We start from the raw sequence: 17,169 nt of genomic DNA on the forward strand, positions 1-17,169 counted from the left end.
TACCCTAAACACTTTCAATTAAGACATCGTCTTATTGCTTGAACGGTGGGAAAACCCCTACCCCTAAACCCTCCACAGAGAAAAAAACATCGAACCCCTATCTGGTAGAGTGTACCCCTCGCGCTCTTGCCATTCGCCGCTCCTACGGTTTCGCCTGTTTCCTCATCCTGAGATTTGACGGTCTCCTCTCACGAGCGAACTGAGAGTCGTCAGCCCAACGATAAAGGTAACTCCACTCTCTCATAAATCCTTTTCTCTGATCTGTGCTCTCTTTGTGGATCTTTTTCTCCGATATGTGCACTCTGTAAGCATTTTTTGGTCTAATTTGATTTTCGTCTTATATCACTTTTGTCAATTTTACATCCGTATTTATATACAAAATTACCTCTGATGTTACCGAGGGCTTTTTCCTCTGTTTTTTACGGATTTGGAAGACAGCTCCAGAGGAAGAAGTCCTCCTCTAGAAAATCTCACGCCAACAGTCCCCCTCAAGTTGGTGCGTATAGACCTTTGATGCTCAACTTGCCAAGTGAGTTGTAGAGGAGAAAACAGGACAAAACCACTTCTTATTGGGGTCAAGCACTTTGCTGAAAGATTTTTTTGCCTGGTCATCGTAGATGGAAAGCTTACCAGCATTATTTCCTGGAGGAGACTGGGATACTTGTTTGATGAAATTTAAATTATCTCTGTGTTATTGTAGTTCGATCACTACCAGTCTAGCAGATCAGCTAGCAAAAAAGGGCATTTCCCTGCATCTTCTTGCTGTTGGGGCACCCATTCATGTAGCTCTGGGACTATTTTCTTTTTTATGCATCTCTATATACTGTGAGCATTTGCTGCTAGAAATCAATGAATTAAAGCAGTCACTACTCTAAAAAAAAATTTGCATTTTTTAAACCGTGAAGGACCAATAATGGGCTGCTACACTACTCTTGTAATTTTTACAATGGCTGGAAAGTTGTGAAGCACAAAGAAAGCAATTGATATCATTACTTGGTATATTACTATGAATTTGTCATGGGATGCTATGCTGTTATAGACAAATTAAAACATTTGATATGAATTAGAGGATTGTAACCTTCAATATATTGTGTGTTATTTTATTTATGTACTTTATATTATGAGTCATAATTTCTTAGGCCATTTTTTTAATCATGGCTGGTGTTTTTTTCAGGTATTATAAATTTAATTTGTGTGATATTTGTGTTTTTGTGGATTTAGATGATTTTATTCGAGTGTTTAAGTTTTAGTTAAAGATTAGATTTTTTTGGCTTAACTATGTAAATCCCTCCAATAGCTGATGTCTCAAAATTCTGCAGTCAGTAACAGGAGAATCTAAATTCTAGGCGGTAAACTGTGATAGGGATCAAGGACTTCATTGTCAGGAACTTCATGGATCAAATTCTTCCTGCACAGTTCTCAAGGATATATTAGTCCACATATTCCAAGTAATGGAGGAAACTGCACACTTGGAGAAGAAAAAGAAACACTCTAAGAAGGAGAAAAAATATTTTGCTGGTGGTGGTGCCAGCCATGGAGGAGTTATTGGCACATACAATGATTCTCAGAATATGGATTTTAGTAGTGATTTTGGATATAATGAAGTTAAAGAAGTACCTCAGAGGGAGAAGAGAAAGAAGAGAAGGAAGTTTGACATGGTGAACGGCCTAGGTGATGATGATGGAATCTTCAAGACTATTGAAGATAAAGAGTTGGAGATTTCAATATCTAAGAAGGTAGTTAATCATAAACAAAAGGAAAATGTGAAGAACAAGGATGTTTGTCTGTTTTCAAGGACAGATATCACCAAGTTGTCTGATATTGGTGAACAAACTAGTAAGAAGCATTGGATAGTAATAGACAACAAGGAGATTTCAGAAGAGGGAAACACTGAGAAAAAGGAAAACCAAGAGGATGGGAATGATGCCAAAATAAGGAAAAAGAATGAGAAGATGAAGAAAAAGAAAGATATCTTTAATGATTGTGGACTGTCCAGTAAAATTAAATCACTCAAGTCTGTGACCTTTATGGATAGCGTGGAGAAGAGTATGAATGATCGTAAGGGAATAAACAATAATCATATGAAGGTTCCGGATACCCTAGTCACTACTATTGGACCTCTAACTAAGGAATTTAGTAATGAAATAAAAAAGTCTATTCCATCTGAAGAGCATGATGCTGAAAGAAGGAAGGAGAAGAAGAAGAAGAAGAAGAAGAAGAAAAAGGATAAAAAGGATATCCTTGACAGTGATGAGCTGGTTGGTGAAGTGGGGTCTTTAAAACCAGTGATGTCTGTGAATAAAACGGGGAAGAGTAAAAATGAGCATAAGAAAATGGATGCCTTACCTGAATCTACTGGGCCTCTGACAAAGGAATTGAGTAAGAGAAGCAAAAAAGCTGTTCCAACTGAAGAAATCGGTAGTCATAAGGTTCTTAGAGGTTCCAATGGCAAGAAGAAAGAGAAGGGGGAAGAGGTTTTTGGTATTGAGTTAAAAAAAGATCTAAAGGAAATGATTATGAAAGCCGAAAAATCCAAAACATTGGATAGTTGTGAAAAAGCATCTATAGGAGAAGATATTTCACAAGATTACTATGAGGGAGAATCTAATACTGGAAAGAGGAAGCGAGATGAAGATGATCATTCATTAGATATCAAGCCAAGTAAAAAGCATAAGCGAGTAAGCTTTTTGAGTAAGGTGGATGTATTCCCATATGATAAAAATTCTTTAGTTGAAGAATACAATGGGGATTTGGTGCGTGGTAAAAGGTTCTCACAAGAAGAGGATGAGATTCTTAAACAAGCTGTCTTTGACTTTATAAAGGTTAGTTATTTTTATTGTGCATTTACATATATAATATATATCTTCTTCTGTATACGTAGTTTATTGTTTTTCTTTGACTTTTTTTATTGTAATTCACCTTCAATGGGGATCCTTTAGCACACTTTTTCCTTGTTTAATTAAAACCACCTTTTTTTGCGGGTTTCAAGAAAAAATATTTTAAGTTTTGTTGAATTATGCAGGTTGATTCCTCAAGTACTCAAGTATGCTATTAAATTGTTCCCCTAGAAAAATCCTTCCTACCTTCAAAAAAATAAAACAAGATAAAATTTCTCAAATTCGGTGTAAGCATTTGGGGCATGTTAGGAACTATTCTTCTTGTATTCACTGTTCCCTTTAGTCTTAGTGATTCCACAGTTGCAGAATTGAGGGCCTATGTCCAAGGTTTGAGGTCTCTATATCAGTCATTTCTCCTCTCTTCTTGCCACATAAGGGGATTTGGTGGTGGTTTGCAGCTAGATGTTTAGGAAGGAGGTGCCCCATGTTTTTTTTTTTATATAGTTTGATGAGATCGAAGCTATAAGTAAATGTTTGTTGTGTTTGTGATCTCATACCCCTAGATGTGTCAATGGAAGTGCTAATTTAATGCCACCAAATTACAGAAAGAAAGTTGTTTGATTATGGTAACCCAACCTTTATAATTTCAACTCTATAAAATTCCGGTTTTTCGAGTTTCAAGGGAAAAACTTGAATGTTCAGGTGCTGTTTCAGCAAAACAAAGAAGAAAATGGTGATCTAGACGCCAAGAAAAATCTGGATTATTCTTGAACAACTTATAAAGTGACAACATATCTCCCTATGTATGGATTCTAAAACTACCATGTACTTTCATGTTAAAAAAAAATACTGTCTCCTTGCCAGAATAGGGTACATCGCTTTCTTAGAAATTTCTTAGGACTAGACTTCCTAATTTCAATTGAATTCAGACTTACTAAATTAAAAACAATTTACTGGAAAAAAATCCAGCAATTAATTAAAATAGAAACTACCAACAATGAGCACTTCATGAGTTTCCTAAATTGACTAATAAAGGAAACAACTAACCAAACACATTCCAGAATAAAATTCTCCTAATTGCTATTTAGTAACAAACTAGGAAACTAATAAAAGTGCTACTTTCCTATGATAGAAAGTACTAAACTATGGTACTCCCCAAATTTGCTGTCTTTTCAGTTTTTTCACTTTCCTTTTGTGCTTCCTCCTTTCATAGACCTTCAATGGTTTAGGTGACTTAGTTTGCCCTCATACTTGTCTGCAATATCTTCAACATTAAAGTTATGTACTATGTCAAAATTCCTTAGCAATGGAGGGAGGGAGCTTCCTCGGCAACATTTTGCTCTTGGCTCCTCCTTCCCATTTGATGTCTTCATCTCGTTTTTGGATCTTGGTATTGTTCTTGTTTTTGCTAGATTTTTTGGGATTATCTTAGTGTCTTTTCATTATCTTTTCACTTTTTTTGGTGGCTTCTTAATTTTTTATGGCTTTTTGATGAATTCTAATTTTTTGTTGTTGTTTTTGAACAAATCTAATCTTTTGCCAATTATAGTTTGTGGCAAACATACTACTATTTTGTTTTTGTTGTTATGGATATAAGAAAGAGTTTACATCTAGAAGGAAGAGTTGTGCCGCCCCATGCATTGTTGGCATTATGCTCATGCAACAAGTTCTTCTGGGTTAAGGACCAATTGTTATATTGGCGAAAGTAAGACCATTCAGGAAAAAAAAAAAGAAAGTTAACAAAAGGTGCAGGAATAAATATGTAATTTTATGGGATTTATTTTTGAATTTTTATTAAAAACTGCAATTTTTTTTTGCATTTAAAGAAGTGTAATTTTCTTTTTTGGGCTTCTCGATCTACTCTTTTATCTTGACATTGTGTGTACATGGCTTCTTCAAAGTGCAATATTGCGCTGAGAGTAGATTAATGGAGTATCTCTTTTGAGTTATATTTGAAAACTTACATTAGCTTGTTATAAATATTGAGACTCAAGGGATATTTGCTAGACCGGTTTACTGTTTATAAAAGTTGCCTGATCACCTGATATTTGTGCCTTAGGAGAATAACTTGGGGGACAATGGTTTGCATATGGTTCTTCACTGTCGTAAATATGGACTTAGGGCCTGTTGGCATGATATTGGTGAGCATCGATTCATATTCTTATTCTCATTATACATAAATTCAGTGTTGTTCTTGTCATTTTAATTTTTTCCATAATGATCTTGTTCGTTCATCTTCTCTGTTTTAGATGTTTTATTTTTATTTCTTTTTTTGGGGGATGTGATGCTGCGAGATTCTACTTCAAACAGCATGTTTCCAATGTATCAGTTGATAATGCACTTGAAATCACCCTCAACGTGGAGATTTCCGAAGAAATGGGTTTTGCAAATCTTTAGGCCATGAAGAAGAGCAAGTAGCTCAGCCGAAGACAACATGATTGGGAATAGACAGCACGCTTGGGAATAGACATCTGTTCAAGGAGTTTCCAATTGTCCCGTAGGGAGGTGGCCAGAAAACACTTAAATTTCCCATGAGTTCCAAGCCAGCAGACCATAGAGCCAGTAGTTTTGTGGATGACCATATAGCTCATTCCCTGAGCTATGCATGAGGTTAAAATGCCTATTGATGCTCTCAAGCCAGAGGCTCCAGGGAATATGGGCTAAGGCAGCTGAAAGGAGAATTTTGCCCAGTTTTGGAAGGTAGATTCCCATCTCAAGCTGACAAAGGTGGGTGAGACAACTAGGAATGCAGATCTGAATTCCAATGTTCTCAAAGAGATGGGTCCAAATACACCAAGCTAAATGATAGTGAAGGAGGATGTGGTTGATACTTTCCTCATTATTGCAAAAATCACCGAGAACATTTGGGAGGATTTTACGTCTTCTCCTTAGGTTCTCCGCAGTAAGAATCTTGTCCATCAAAGCACTCCAGAGAAAGAAATGAGTCTTGGGAGGGCTGGAGAGTCTCTGGCTAATAGCTGCAGCATCCGGGTGGTCAGTCTGTCTGCCTCCCAAGTTGGTATAGGCCGAGGAAACTAAGTATATGCTGCTGTTGTCTGAATTCCAAATTAATTTGTCATTTACATAAATCTCAACCGAACATTTTGCAAGGAGAGGATGAGGTGGCAAGCTTCTTCAGCTTCATTATCGTTTACGTCCCTTCGAAGTTGAAGATCCCACCTTGAGTTATTGCCAGTCCTGCATTTGGAATTTGCCACCGAAATTGTTTGGTCTCTGGCAAGATTGTAAAGAAGGGGGTATACCTTCATTAGAGGAACATTGTCTGTCCACCGATCCTTCCAAAAGGAAATGCTCTGGCAGAGCTAGTACTTGGATTCTTTTCACTCCAGCGCCCAGGCAGCCATCGTGGCTGCTCCTCCCGAAATGGCATCCCCTTGAACCGGTGTTGGAACTCCTTCAAAATTGCCTCTAGCGCTTTAACTGAGCCCATCCAAAACTTTCAAGTGTAGACGAATGGATGCTCAACAATGTGATGCGGATGATTCTCCCAATGCCACCTTTTACCAAACAACTCCTCTGTTGTGTATATCGACAGCTTTACTGAAGCATTGAACCAAACTATCCATCACTGTTAGGGTGATACACATGAATTACCAGTGGTTGCCCCTCCTTCGCCAGGATTTTTACCAAAGAAGAAGGTGCTTCATCCATTATATCAAGAAAAAGGACAAAGCTCCCATGTTGGAATACATAGTTATGAAACTGCACTAGTTGCTACCTCCCTTGGAGTTTTCACCTACCGTATTTTGACTATTTGAGAATAATCCACATGAAAAGCTGAGGTTACCAAGTTGGTTGTTCTCCCAATTTTCAGTGTACTGCTCTCCCTCACTCACTTGATTCCCCCCATGTTGCATCTCTCCGTTCACTCCTCACCTACACCGCTCATTGCTTCCCTGACCTCCATAACCATTTCACCAATAAACTTGAATTCATATCTTTCTATCTCTTTATGCCTCAATCACCCATTATTCTTCTTTTGGCAGATCTGCTCCCATTTGACCAGTGATGATTTGAATTGATCTTGTGTACCCATCCGAGGAAACGATGCTGAATTTTCTGATTTAGCTATCACACTTGTGGCGCAAGCCAAGAGAGTGTAGTTTGGGAGCCCTGAAAGGGTTGCCTTAATTAGTGTAGCCTCACCCAAGCCCAGTCGTATCTTTATAAAGAATTTGATCATCAACATGGTCAGTGCTCTCTAGGGATCAGATATTGTTGGGGATCCAAGTTTTCCGAGCTGAAGTTGTTCGGTGGTTGAGATGAAATTGGGTGTCTAGGGTGATAGTTTGATTTGGACATCCGACCAAGCTGGGTTGCCTACAGCAGAAATAGATCTTGCTTTTGTAGGGATGTAAGAGTAGTGAGCCAGGTGGATGGCCCAATACAGTGACCGTTGGGTCTTAGTCATGCCTCCAATAGATAGTAAGCTTCAGTCTGGCTACCTCCTTAGGATATAGCTATTTACACATGCTCCTCAAAAATCAAGAAATTTGATACCCTAGCTATTTACTTCCATTAGTTAAATTAAATTGGGTTTGCGAAAAAAATAACAAGAATGAGTACTTGTTTTATGGAAGTGTTTGTCTTTACATCTTCATGTGGAAATGGCACAGAAGCTTATGATTTCTTATTTTCTGGAGGCTGTATGTAAATAGCTGTAATATGTGTAACATATGGTTTCCAAGGGGTGTGTAAAAACCCGTCTATATTGGCATACCTACTTTTTCTCATTATCTTGGTAAGCCTGTTAGTTTGGTGGACTGCAAGTTGGATTCTCTTTTCTGTTCCTATCAGTTTCAATTGCAATAAAAAGGTCAGGTTTAATTAATTTCAGGGGCTGCATTGCCTTGGCGACCAGTCCAATCTGTAAACCACCGAGCACATATCATATTTGAGAGGGCACAGGAGCGTCATTGGGAGCCTTATGAATATGAGATGATTCGAAGGTAATCTAAAATTTAGCAGGTCAGTCTGATTGGCTGAAGTCAATCTTTTCATTTGCATCTCTGTGATATTACCATGAAAACAATTTAATTTATTTTCCTTGATATTTGTATGCGAGAAAATCTGTCACTGCGTTTGTTTGTTGTACTTTTCTTTTTTCTGATGGCTTCTAACACTTTAAACAGCACAGGCACCATGAAATTCATGGAGGTGACTGGCGTAGTCTGGCAGCCCAGCTTGGCAAGTCTAGAAAACATATAAAGGATACATGGCGCAGGATAAATTTGCCAAACAAGAAAAAAGGTATGCCAGACTGTGATTTAAGGATTGCTGAACTTTAGCTTTGGATTTGAGAGTGAACTAAAAAAACTATGACTCGATGTGCTTATCAGAAGAACTCTCTGGTTCACCGATCTTCACTGACTGTGTATTTCTCTCTTATTCTCCAATTGTGTGTGGAACCAGTGTGAGTGCCCTTAATTGTATTTTAGTAGAAAACCATCATATAATCATCCATAATTTCTCTTCTCTCATATATGCAAAAGCATCAAGAGGAAACTGGCAATAGTTAACTTTGGCTCATCTGACGTCCACAAACTAGTAAACGAATTGAATTGAAATCTGACCAATAAATTATTAATGTAACACTTTTGCCAGTCACTCATGTCGTAGGAAAGTTCAAATCTGAATATTATATTTCATTTGTTGATGATTGCATGTTTGGCTTCTTTGTGCAATATTTGGAATAGGTCATTGGAGACAATTCGAGTATCAAGCTCTATTTGATCTAGTAAATGTGGATAAGCATATAAGCAAAATTGAGGAGCAGGACTCACAGTACGGAATGGTGTGTATTCATAATTCTTAACTTTTTTTTAAGCATAGGTACCAATTTGCAGTTCTCTGACTGATAGCAAATGTCTTTTGTGGGTAGTTGCGGGACAACATCAGTTGGGAAGCGATTAGTCAAACAATAGGAACTAGAACCGGTGCAGATTGCTGCAGAAAATGGTTTGTACTTAATTTATTAGCTTCTGCTGTTGGAATTTTAATTTTTTATTTAAAAGCCTAATCAAATGTTCTGTAAGCTACTGAAGTTGTTCGAACTAATGGTTGGGTACTGTATGTTAAAAGCTGTCAGTTTTGTTAGATTTAGTCTAGTTATAGCCTAAAATGACTAACTACTTAGGAGGCATATTGTTCAACCTAATAACATAATACCATTTCTTAACACTTATCATTGTGGGATTTTTTCTCACTCAATGCTCTCCTTAACGTCTAGGCTTACTGTTGAAACAAAGACAATAATTCGAGCATATAATCCGAGAATATTCAACTACGAAGTATAGATCTAAGAGAGAAATCAAATATATGCGGAAACAGTAAATAAATCACACAAGAGAAGAGAGACACAAAGTTTATGTGGTTCGGCAACAACCTACTCCACGGGTAGAGACGACGACGATTCCACTAAAATCGAAAGGGGATGAAGCTTTGCGGCTCCAAGCTCATACAAATCGATCTCTCGACGAAACCCTCTTTCTCTCGACGAAAAACCCTCTTTCAAAAAAATGTCTAAGCTTGTTTTTTCGAACAGAGAGGTTTTCGTTTAAGTTATCCGTCGGGTCACAACGTGGGTCCGAAACGGGCAATCGGGTTTCTCGGGTATTCGGGTATCCATTCAAGACACCCAAATAACTAATCTCCACCTTGGCTTGAATGGAAATAATCCTTTCTGAAAAAATGAAATTGTCTATCGCCATCTCCACCTTGCCCCTTAGGGCATCCTCCTCAGATATTGCGAACACCAATCAAGTCCAAACAATGCTTGAACTTGAGTGTAGGAACTAGTTTGGTCATCATATCTGCTGCATTCTCTGCGGTACCAATCTTTGTTACCTCAATATGGCCCTGAGAGACGATATCTCTCACAAAATGATATCTGACATCAATGTGCTTAGTTCTCTCATGATACATCTGATTTTTAGTCAAATGTATAGCACTCTGACTATCACAGTGAACAACTGTAGCACCTTGTGGCAAACCAAGCTCACCAAGTAAACCTCTCAACCAGATAGCTTCTTTCACTACCTCAGTCACAGCCATGTACTCGGCCTCTGTAGTGGATAAAGCAACTGTAGTCTATAATGTTGCCTTCCAGCTCACTGCACAACTCAAAAGAGTGAAAACATAACTTGTCAGAGATCTCCTCTTATCATGATCGCCAGCATAATCAGAATCAACATAGCCAACTGCACCAGTATCTTTTCAACCTCCAATACCAAACCAGTACTAGTAGTACCCTTCAGGTATCGAAATATCCATTTCACAGCCTGCCAGTGTCCCTTGCCAGGGTGTGCCATATATCTACTCACAACATTAACCGCATGTATCTCTTCAACATCTTGTTGTTAGGGATCTGCTCCCTATCTCTTTGTAATTTTTTGCCTTTTTAATGGATTACATCTTTATCAAAAAAAAAAAAAAAAAAACACTAACCGCATGTGAAATATCTAGACGAGTGCAAACCATGGCATACATAAGGTTCCCAACTGCACTTGCATAGGGAACATGGGACATGTGCTCCTCCTCCTCGGTCTGTGGTGATAACTCTGCTGAAAGTCTGAAATGAGCGACAAGAGGAGTGCTCACAAGTTTAGCATCTTGCATCCCAAAACGATCAACTACCTTCTCAAGATAACTCTTTTGTGACAGGTACAACTTGTTTGCCTTTCTATCCCGGCGAATCTCCATGCCCAATATTTTCTTTGTTACACCCAAATCTTTCATCTCAAAATCACCACGGAGTTGAGCCTTCAACTTGTTGACCACAGACATATCTTTGGCTGCAATAAGCATATCATCAACATATAACAACAAATACACAAATGAGCCATCTGAGAGCTCCCTGAAGTAAACACAACTGTTATGCTCACTTTTGGAATAACCATGGTCCACCATAAACATGTCGAACCGCTTATACCACTATCTAGGTGATTGTTTCAGCCCATGCAAAGATTTCTAAAGCAAACAAACATAGTTTTCCTTTCCCGAAATAGAAAACCCCTCTGGCTGATGCATATAAATCTGCTCTTCAAGCTCACCATGTAGAAAAACTGTCTTGACATTAAGCTGCTCTAGCTCTAAGTCAAACATAGCAACCATAGCAAGCAACACGTGAATAGAGCTATGTTTCACAACAGGTGAGAAGACCTCAGTGAAGTCTACACCCTCTCTCTGACTATAACCCTTTGCCACTAAACGTGCCTTGTATCTAGTATCGTCATCACCTAGAGTTCCTTCCTTTCTCTTGAAGACCCATTTGCATCCAACAATCTTCTTGCCCTGCGATGGTTTCACAAGCTCCCAAGTTTGGTTCTTTTGGAGAGATTCCATCTCCTCATTCATAGCAATAGTCCATTTTTCTGAATCACTACCCGTGCTAGCTTCACGGTAGTTCGAAGGCTCTTGAAACTGAATGGTCTCTGCCACAGTCAATGCATAAGCCACCATGTGTGCATAGCCGTACTTCTGAGGTGGCCTTATCTGCCTCCTCACTCGATCTCGAGCCAAACTGTACTGTTGCTCTTGAGATGCATCTTCTACCTCACTAGAATCTTGCACCCTTTCCTCAATAGACTGAACTGGAGTGTTTTCACTGTCTCTTCCAGAAGTATCACACTCAAGCTCCACCTGCTCACTGATACCTCGATTTCTGCCTTCATCAACAGACTCCTTTTTGAGGTGAAGCATATAAGTTTCATCAAAAGTAACATCTCTACTAATGAGAAACTTAGGTGACTTGGGATCAGTACACCATAATCTATAGCCTTTCACCCCAGATGCATAACCCAAAAATATACATTTCTTCGCACGAGGTTCTAATTTACCCTCATTCACATGAGCATAAGCTGGACAACCAAAAAATTTCAAACCTGAATAATTAGCAGGAGTACCAGACCATACCTCAACAGGAGTCTTACACTCAATAGCAGTTGATGGAGATCGATTCACCAAGTAGCATGCTGTGGAAACTGCATCAGCCTAAAATCTTTCCCCAAACTCGCATTAGAGAGCATACACCTAGCCCTCTCCAAGAGTGTCCTGTTCATGCGTTCTGCGACACTATTTTGCTGAGGAGTTTTCCTCACTGTGCAATGCCGAGCAATTCCCACATTCTTGCAGAAATCATTAAACTCCCCTGAACAGAACTCCAAACCATTATCTGTCCTCAGACGCTTGATCCTCTTGCCAGTTTGATTCTCAATCATGGTCTGAAATTGCTTGAAAGTAACAAACGCTTCATCATTTGACTTCAACGGTTAAAGCCAAACCTTTCTAGAGTAGTCATCAATGAAGCTGATGAAGTACCGAGCACCACCCTTTGAAGGAACACGAGAGGGACCCCACAAGTCAGAATGAATGTAATCCACTGTACCCTTGGTTCTGTGGATTGCCGTACTGAATTTAAGATGCTTCTGTTTCCCAAGAACGTAATGTTCACAAAAGTCTAAATTCCTTGTTTTCTGACCACCAAGCAGACCCTGCTTGCTCAAAACTGTCAGACCCCTCTCACTCATATGCCCTAAGCACATATGCCACAGTCGAGTCGTGTCTGAATCTGAATCTGAATCTGTAGCTGAGGAAATTGCTGCAACACCTATAATCGTACTGCCTTGAAGCACATAAAGGTTACCAACCTTTTTCCCTTTCATCACAACCAATGCACCTTTATAGACCTTCAAAACTCCACCTTCAGCAGTATATCTGCAACCAAGGGAATCAAGAGAACCCAAAGAAATCAGATTTTTCTTCAAATTTGGTACATGCCGAACTTTTGACAAAGTTCTCACTATACCGTCATGCATCTTGATTTGAACCGTTCCAATCCCGACAGTTTTACAGGGCATGTTGTTCCCCATCAAAACTGTACCACCATTCACCGACTGATATGTCGTAAAATAATCCATGATAGGACACATGTGGTAGGAGCAGCCCGGATCAAGTATCCACTCATCTTGTGAGTGTGCAGCACAAGCATCAACTGTGAGAACATATTCTGAACCATCAGAATGATCTTCAACAACCCCAACAACATCTTTCTTTCCTTTTCTTTTCTCCTTCTCTTTGAGTTTTGGACAGTCTCGTACAAAGTGACCCAATTGATGTCAATAATTGCACTTGCCCCATTTCCCTTTTGACTTCGACCTAGAACGGCCACTACCCTTAGACTTTGCTAACTTCTTTCCCTTCGTTCACCCTCGAACAAACAAACCATCTGCTTGTTCCTCGCTCCCACTGGTAGACACTTTCTTCCTCAACTCCTTAAGAGTATAAAGATGCCTTAACATCCTCCATAGAGATGGTATCGTGCCCATGGAGCATAGTCGTAACAAAGTACTCATAGGAAGAGGGTAAAGAGCATAGTACAATCAGTGTTTGATCCTCATCTTCAATGGTAACATCAATATTCCTCAAATCCATAACAATCATATTGAATTCATTAAGATGCTCTTTGAGAGATGTACCTTCTTTCATCTGAAGAGTGTAGAGGCGTTGTTTCAAATACAGCCTGTTCGTGAGAGATTTAGTCATATAAATACTCTCCAACTTGAGCCACAAACCAGCCGCGGTAATCTCATCCGCAACTTCCCACAAAACCTCATCGGTCAAACACAATTGAATAGAACTAAGTGCTTTGATGTCAAGTTCTTCCTTGTCTTCCTCTGACATCGCAGTTGGAAGCTTCTCCTTCCCATTCAATGCTTTGTGGAAACCTTGTTGTACTAATAAGGCACACATTTTCATGCGCCACAAACTGAAACTCATCTACCCATCAAACTTCTCTACTGTATTCTTCGCAGCTATTTTACCAAAATACCCTCAATCACAAAAAATGAAAAAAAAATTCCCTTGCTCAGATGCTTAAATCTTCTCTCCCTTTGGACCTCTCTGAAAAACAGTCTCTCTCGGCTCTTACAGAAAAAACGAGCTTCTCTCTCGGGATAGAAATCTCTCTGTCGCCGTTCAGCACTGCGGAAGCAGAAAGAGAGCTAAAATCCGGCGCTGTTGCCGGAAAACGAAGCTCTGATACCAGTTTGTTGAAACAAAGACAATAATCCGAGAATATTCAACTACGAAGTATATATCTAAGAGAGAAATCAAATATATGCGGAAACATTAAATAAATCACACAAGAGAAGAGAGACACAGAGTTTACGTGGTTCGGCAACAGCCTACTCTACGGGTAGAGATGACGATGATTCCACTAAAATCGAAAGGGGATGAAGCTTTGTGGCTCCAAGCTCATACAAAATCGATCTCTCGACGAAACCCTCTTTCTCTCGACGAAAAACCCTCTTTCAAAAAAATGTCTCAACTTACTTTTTCGAACAGAGAGGTTTTCATTTAAGTTATCCGTCGGGTCACAACGTGGATCCGAAATGGGCAATCGGGTTTCTCGGGTATCCATTCAAGACACCCAAATAACACTTACATATAATGGGCCTGAGATGTAGGCACACATTCTCAACAAAGCACACAAACTCCCAACGGAGCACAACTTCCCAAAAAGCATAGACGAGCTTGGCCCACACAGATATCCTGTTCCGATATCAATATTGGATTGAGCCCAATTTCTTTCTAAAATTACTAACCACTTAGGAGGTCCATTGTTTTAACTTATAATCCAATACCATATCTTAACACTTATTAATGTGGGACTTTTTTCCATTCAACAAGTTTTATTGCTGCTGTTTCTTTTTCAGGTACAATCAACTGACATCACCTATGGTAATGGAAGGGATATGGGATATTGAAGATGATAAGCGCTTGCTAGAAGAGTAAGTTTTTCTATTATGTGGACTATTTCATTTCAACGGTAGCTTTTTTTTTTTTTTTTTTTTAAATGTGAGATAAAGAGAGGAGCAAGAACTGTGATTTGCATCTGAAGACAGATATTTTGCTGATGTTATTCGAATTGAAGTTTTTTCTGAGTCAAGCAGCAGAACACGGTTGCACTTCTATTTTTTTTCTAATGCATTTTTTTTTATATGGATGGATCAAGGGGAGGTTATTAGAGTGAGCTCGTAGTTAAGCTTCACCGGGGTATAGTGTGTATGTGTAATCAATATTAAAAAAATGTTTTATTATTTTTTTTTTTATGTAACTAGCATGTATGCCTTTTCTTTGATCTGCATGTTAATTTTTTTTCCAGGATAAACCATCTTGATGGGCATAAATATTTGCAACTATTATTAATAACCCCCAAGTGGGGTGTCATTATCCTATTTTTATAATACACATTATAATTCTCTCCCTCTTTCTCCCTCTCTCTCTATAAGTGCTAGCTTATTGTTGTTATATGTTCTGTTTGCTCACTTCCTATTATTGATGCAGACTTCTGAAATTGGATGCTTCATCTCCGGAGGATATTGATTGGGAGAATCTTCTTGTTAATAGGTCAGTAGTTCACATTTCTCAAGAAGTACTGTAATGTAGTTACGCTATTATGTAGTTTCTTTTTTAAGCAATGAGAAGTAGAATTTCAATAAAAAGCTCTTCAAGAGGAGGCAGACACTACATCTCAAGAGAAGAATATAAAAATACAAAAAGCATATGTATATATGTCTATACATATTTAAGAAAGATACAAAAAACATAATCAAATAGGTAAGGTATTACTAACAACAAGATGTTGTCTAGAAGCACCTTTCCTTACCTATACGTTTGCCTGCCATTTGCACTTCTAGGAATGTGTGCTAAGATGTAAAAATGTATCTGAGATTACTTTAATTTTATCAATATACCATAAAATTCTTCCAAGAGTTCTTTCTCGGAAGCCCTACTAATTACAATTGAAGAGTCTTTCATAAAAAAACAATTGAGGAGTCCCCATCAATTAGTGGGGGAGCAGAAAATTTGTTGAATAAAGCCTCAACTCTGAAGAACAGTTCTTAATTCTGCCATTATAGAATCAAGGGTATGCAATTTTCTAGTATCACACAAGCCTCATGGTGCAGAAAAAATAGGAAGGAAATTTATTTTCTGCAAAGTCCCCAGTATCTTAACCTCCACCGGTTAACTTAAGGTTTTGATGAGGACTACCATCAAATTTTAGTTTAAGAGTGTCATGAAGAGGGGAAAAGCAAGGGCTGAGAGTAGGAATTGCTTGGAAGGAGATGAAAAATACTCTTTTACAATTATTTCTAATGAGTAACCTTGGCAAATGAAAGATTTCATGAAAGTTACTGGCCCAGAAAAAGGATGCTACATATTATATGATATCTATAACACCGTGTGATAATGTCCATAATACCACTAACATATCTTACATGTTGGATTTTGCCTTGTGTGTCATGTATTATGCAATAGATGTGATGTTTCCCTCAAAATTCAAGACACGTAAACATCTAATATGCTTACCATTACATCCATCTCTGGTTCAGTTAAAGAATGTTTAAGATTAGCAGAACATTTCCTTGTGCAGAGTCACAGAAATCTAATTTTTAGATCAGATACGGTGACACACCTCACAACAATTTTCTTGTCTATTCTAATGATGTAAGTTGTCAGGCCTGGAGAAGTCAGCTGGAAACGTTGGAGCCAAATGACTAAACACATCGGTGAGTTCCAGGAAAGGCCATTTGGGGAACAGGTAGAGGTGCTTGCCCTTCGGTACTACCCCAGCTTGCTTACAAGTCCGGATGACAGTGAATGATCAGAGCAGAGCTTGCGTTGTAATGTGTAACTGAACGAGTTTGAAGATGTACGATGGTTTTCCAATCCCCAACTCGTTCTGGAATTTCCAAGGGCAAGTCAGGTGATCATACTCAAAATCTTTTTTATTTAGAAGCAGCTCTTATGGATCATGGTTTTCAGGCCTTGCGAGTTTTTCAATGTCTGAGCTGGTTGGACTCTGAATGACCCGACCTGGATTTTGAAGAACCTGGGTGGGATAACCATGGTACTGTTGTAGAAATAAACTAAAGTTAAGGAACGACCTTTGCCGTCATTTTTAACTTAATTCGTCTAACAAGAGCAGTTTGCATTATTAGCTTTTCTCGGCTGACATGGCCGTTGATCGTTCAATGTGGCATGTCAATATTGGGTATTTTGACGATTAAATTTAGAAGATACGTATTTTACTAAATATTTTTTGAAATGGGAATTTTCCCAATTCTCTAATGAATATTAGGGAGAAATCCATTTACGACAATTTGTAGGTCATTTTGACTGTAAAGAATAAAATCTCAGATTTAATCCCCCAAAAAAATTACAGATAGAAGGCTGCTTTGGCAGTCATAAAACTATAAACAATATTTTACACTTGAAAAGAATATGAAATAAATACAGAAACAATGAA

At 38.5% G+C, this 17,169-nt stretch overlaps 1 protein-coding gene across 1 annotated transcript; it reads left to right on the forward strand.

The window, feature by feature from the left end:
* Positions 1-58: 58 nt before the first annotated feature.
* On the forward strand, positions 59-16,825 carry LOC137944978 (RNA polymerase I termination factor). Its single transcript, XM_068790813.1, has 10 exons — positions 59-226; positions 1,320-2,822; positions 4,897-4,978; positions 7,696-7,807; positions 7,996-8,108; positions 8,555-8,652; positions 8,740-8,816; positions 14,573-14,647; positions 15,204-15,266; positions 16,380-16,825. The coding sequence occupies exons 2-10, from the start codon at positions 1,452-1,454 to the stop codon at positions 16,522-16,524; spliced, it is 2,136 nt and encodes a 711-aa protein (XP_068646914.1). The 5' UTR covers positions 59-226; positions 1,320-1,451; the 3' UTR covers positions 16,525-16,825.
* The last annotated feature ends 344 nt before the right edge of the window (positions 16,826-17,169 follow it).

This window comes from Aristolochia californica, unplaced genomic scaffold, assembly GCF_029961685.1.
Source record: "Aristolochia californica isolate CCGP_79_NKW_82.1479 unplaced genomic scaffold, dmAriCali1.0.hap1 SCAF_11, whole genome shotgun sequence".
Lineage (NCBI taxonomy): Eukaryota > Viridiplantae > Streptophyta > Magnoliopsida > Piperales > Aristolochiaceae > Aristolochia > Aristolochia californica.

Bases quoted from the DNA above. Each gene is read 5' to 3' on its own strand.
- LOC137944978 (XM_068790813.1), top strand. From the start codon at position 1,452: ATGGAGGAAACTGCACACTTGGAGAAGAAAAAGAAACACTCTAAGAAG. The intron at 2,823-4,896 runs GTTAGTTATTTT...TTTGTGCCTTAG, and splicing joins CTGTCTTTGACTTTATAAAG to GAGAATAACTTGGGGGACAA. The intron at 8,109-8,554 runs GTATGCCAGACT...TATTTGGAATAG, and splicing joins TTTGCCAAACAAGAAAAAAG to GTCATTGGAGACAATTCGAG.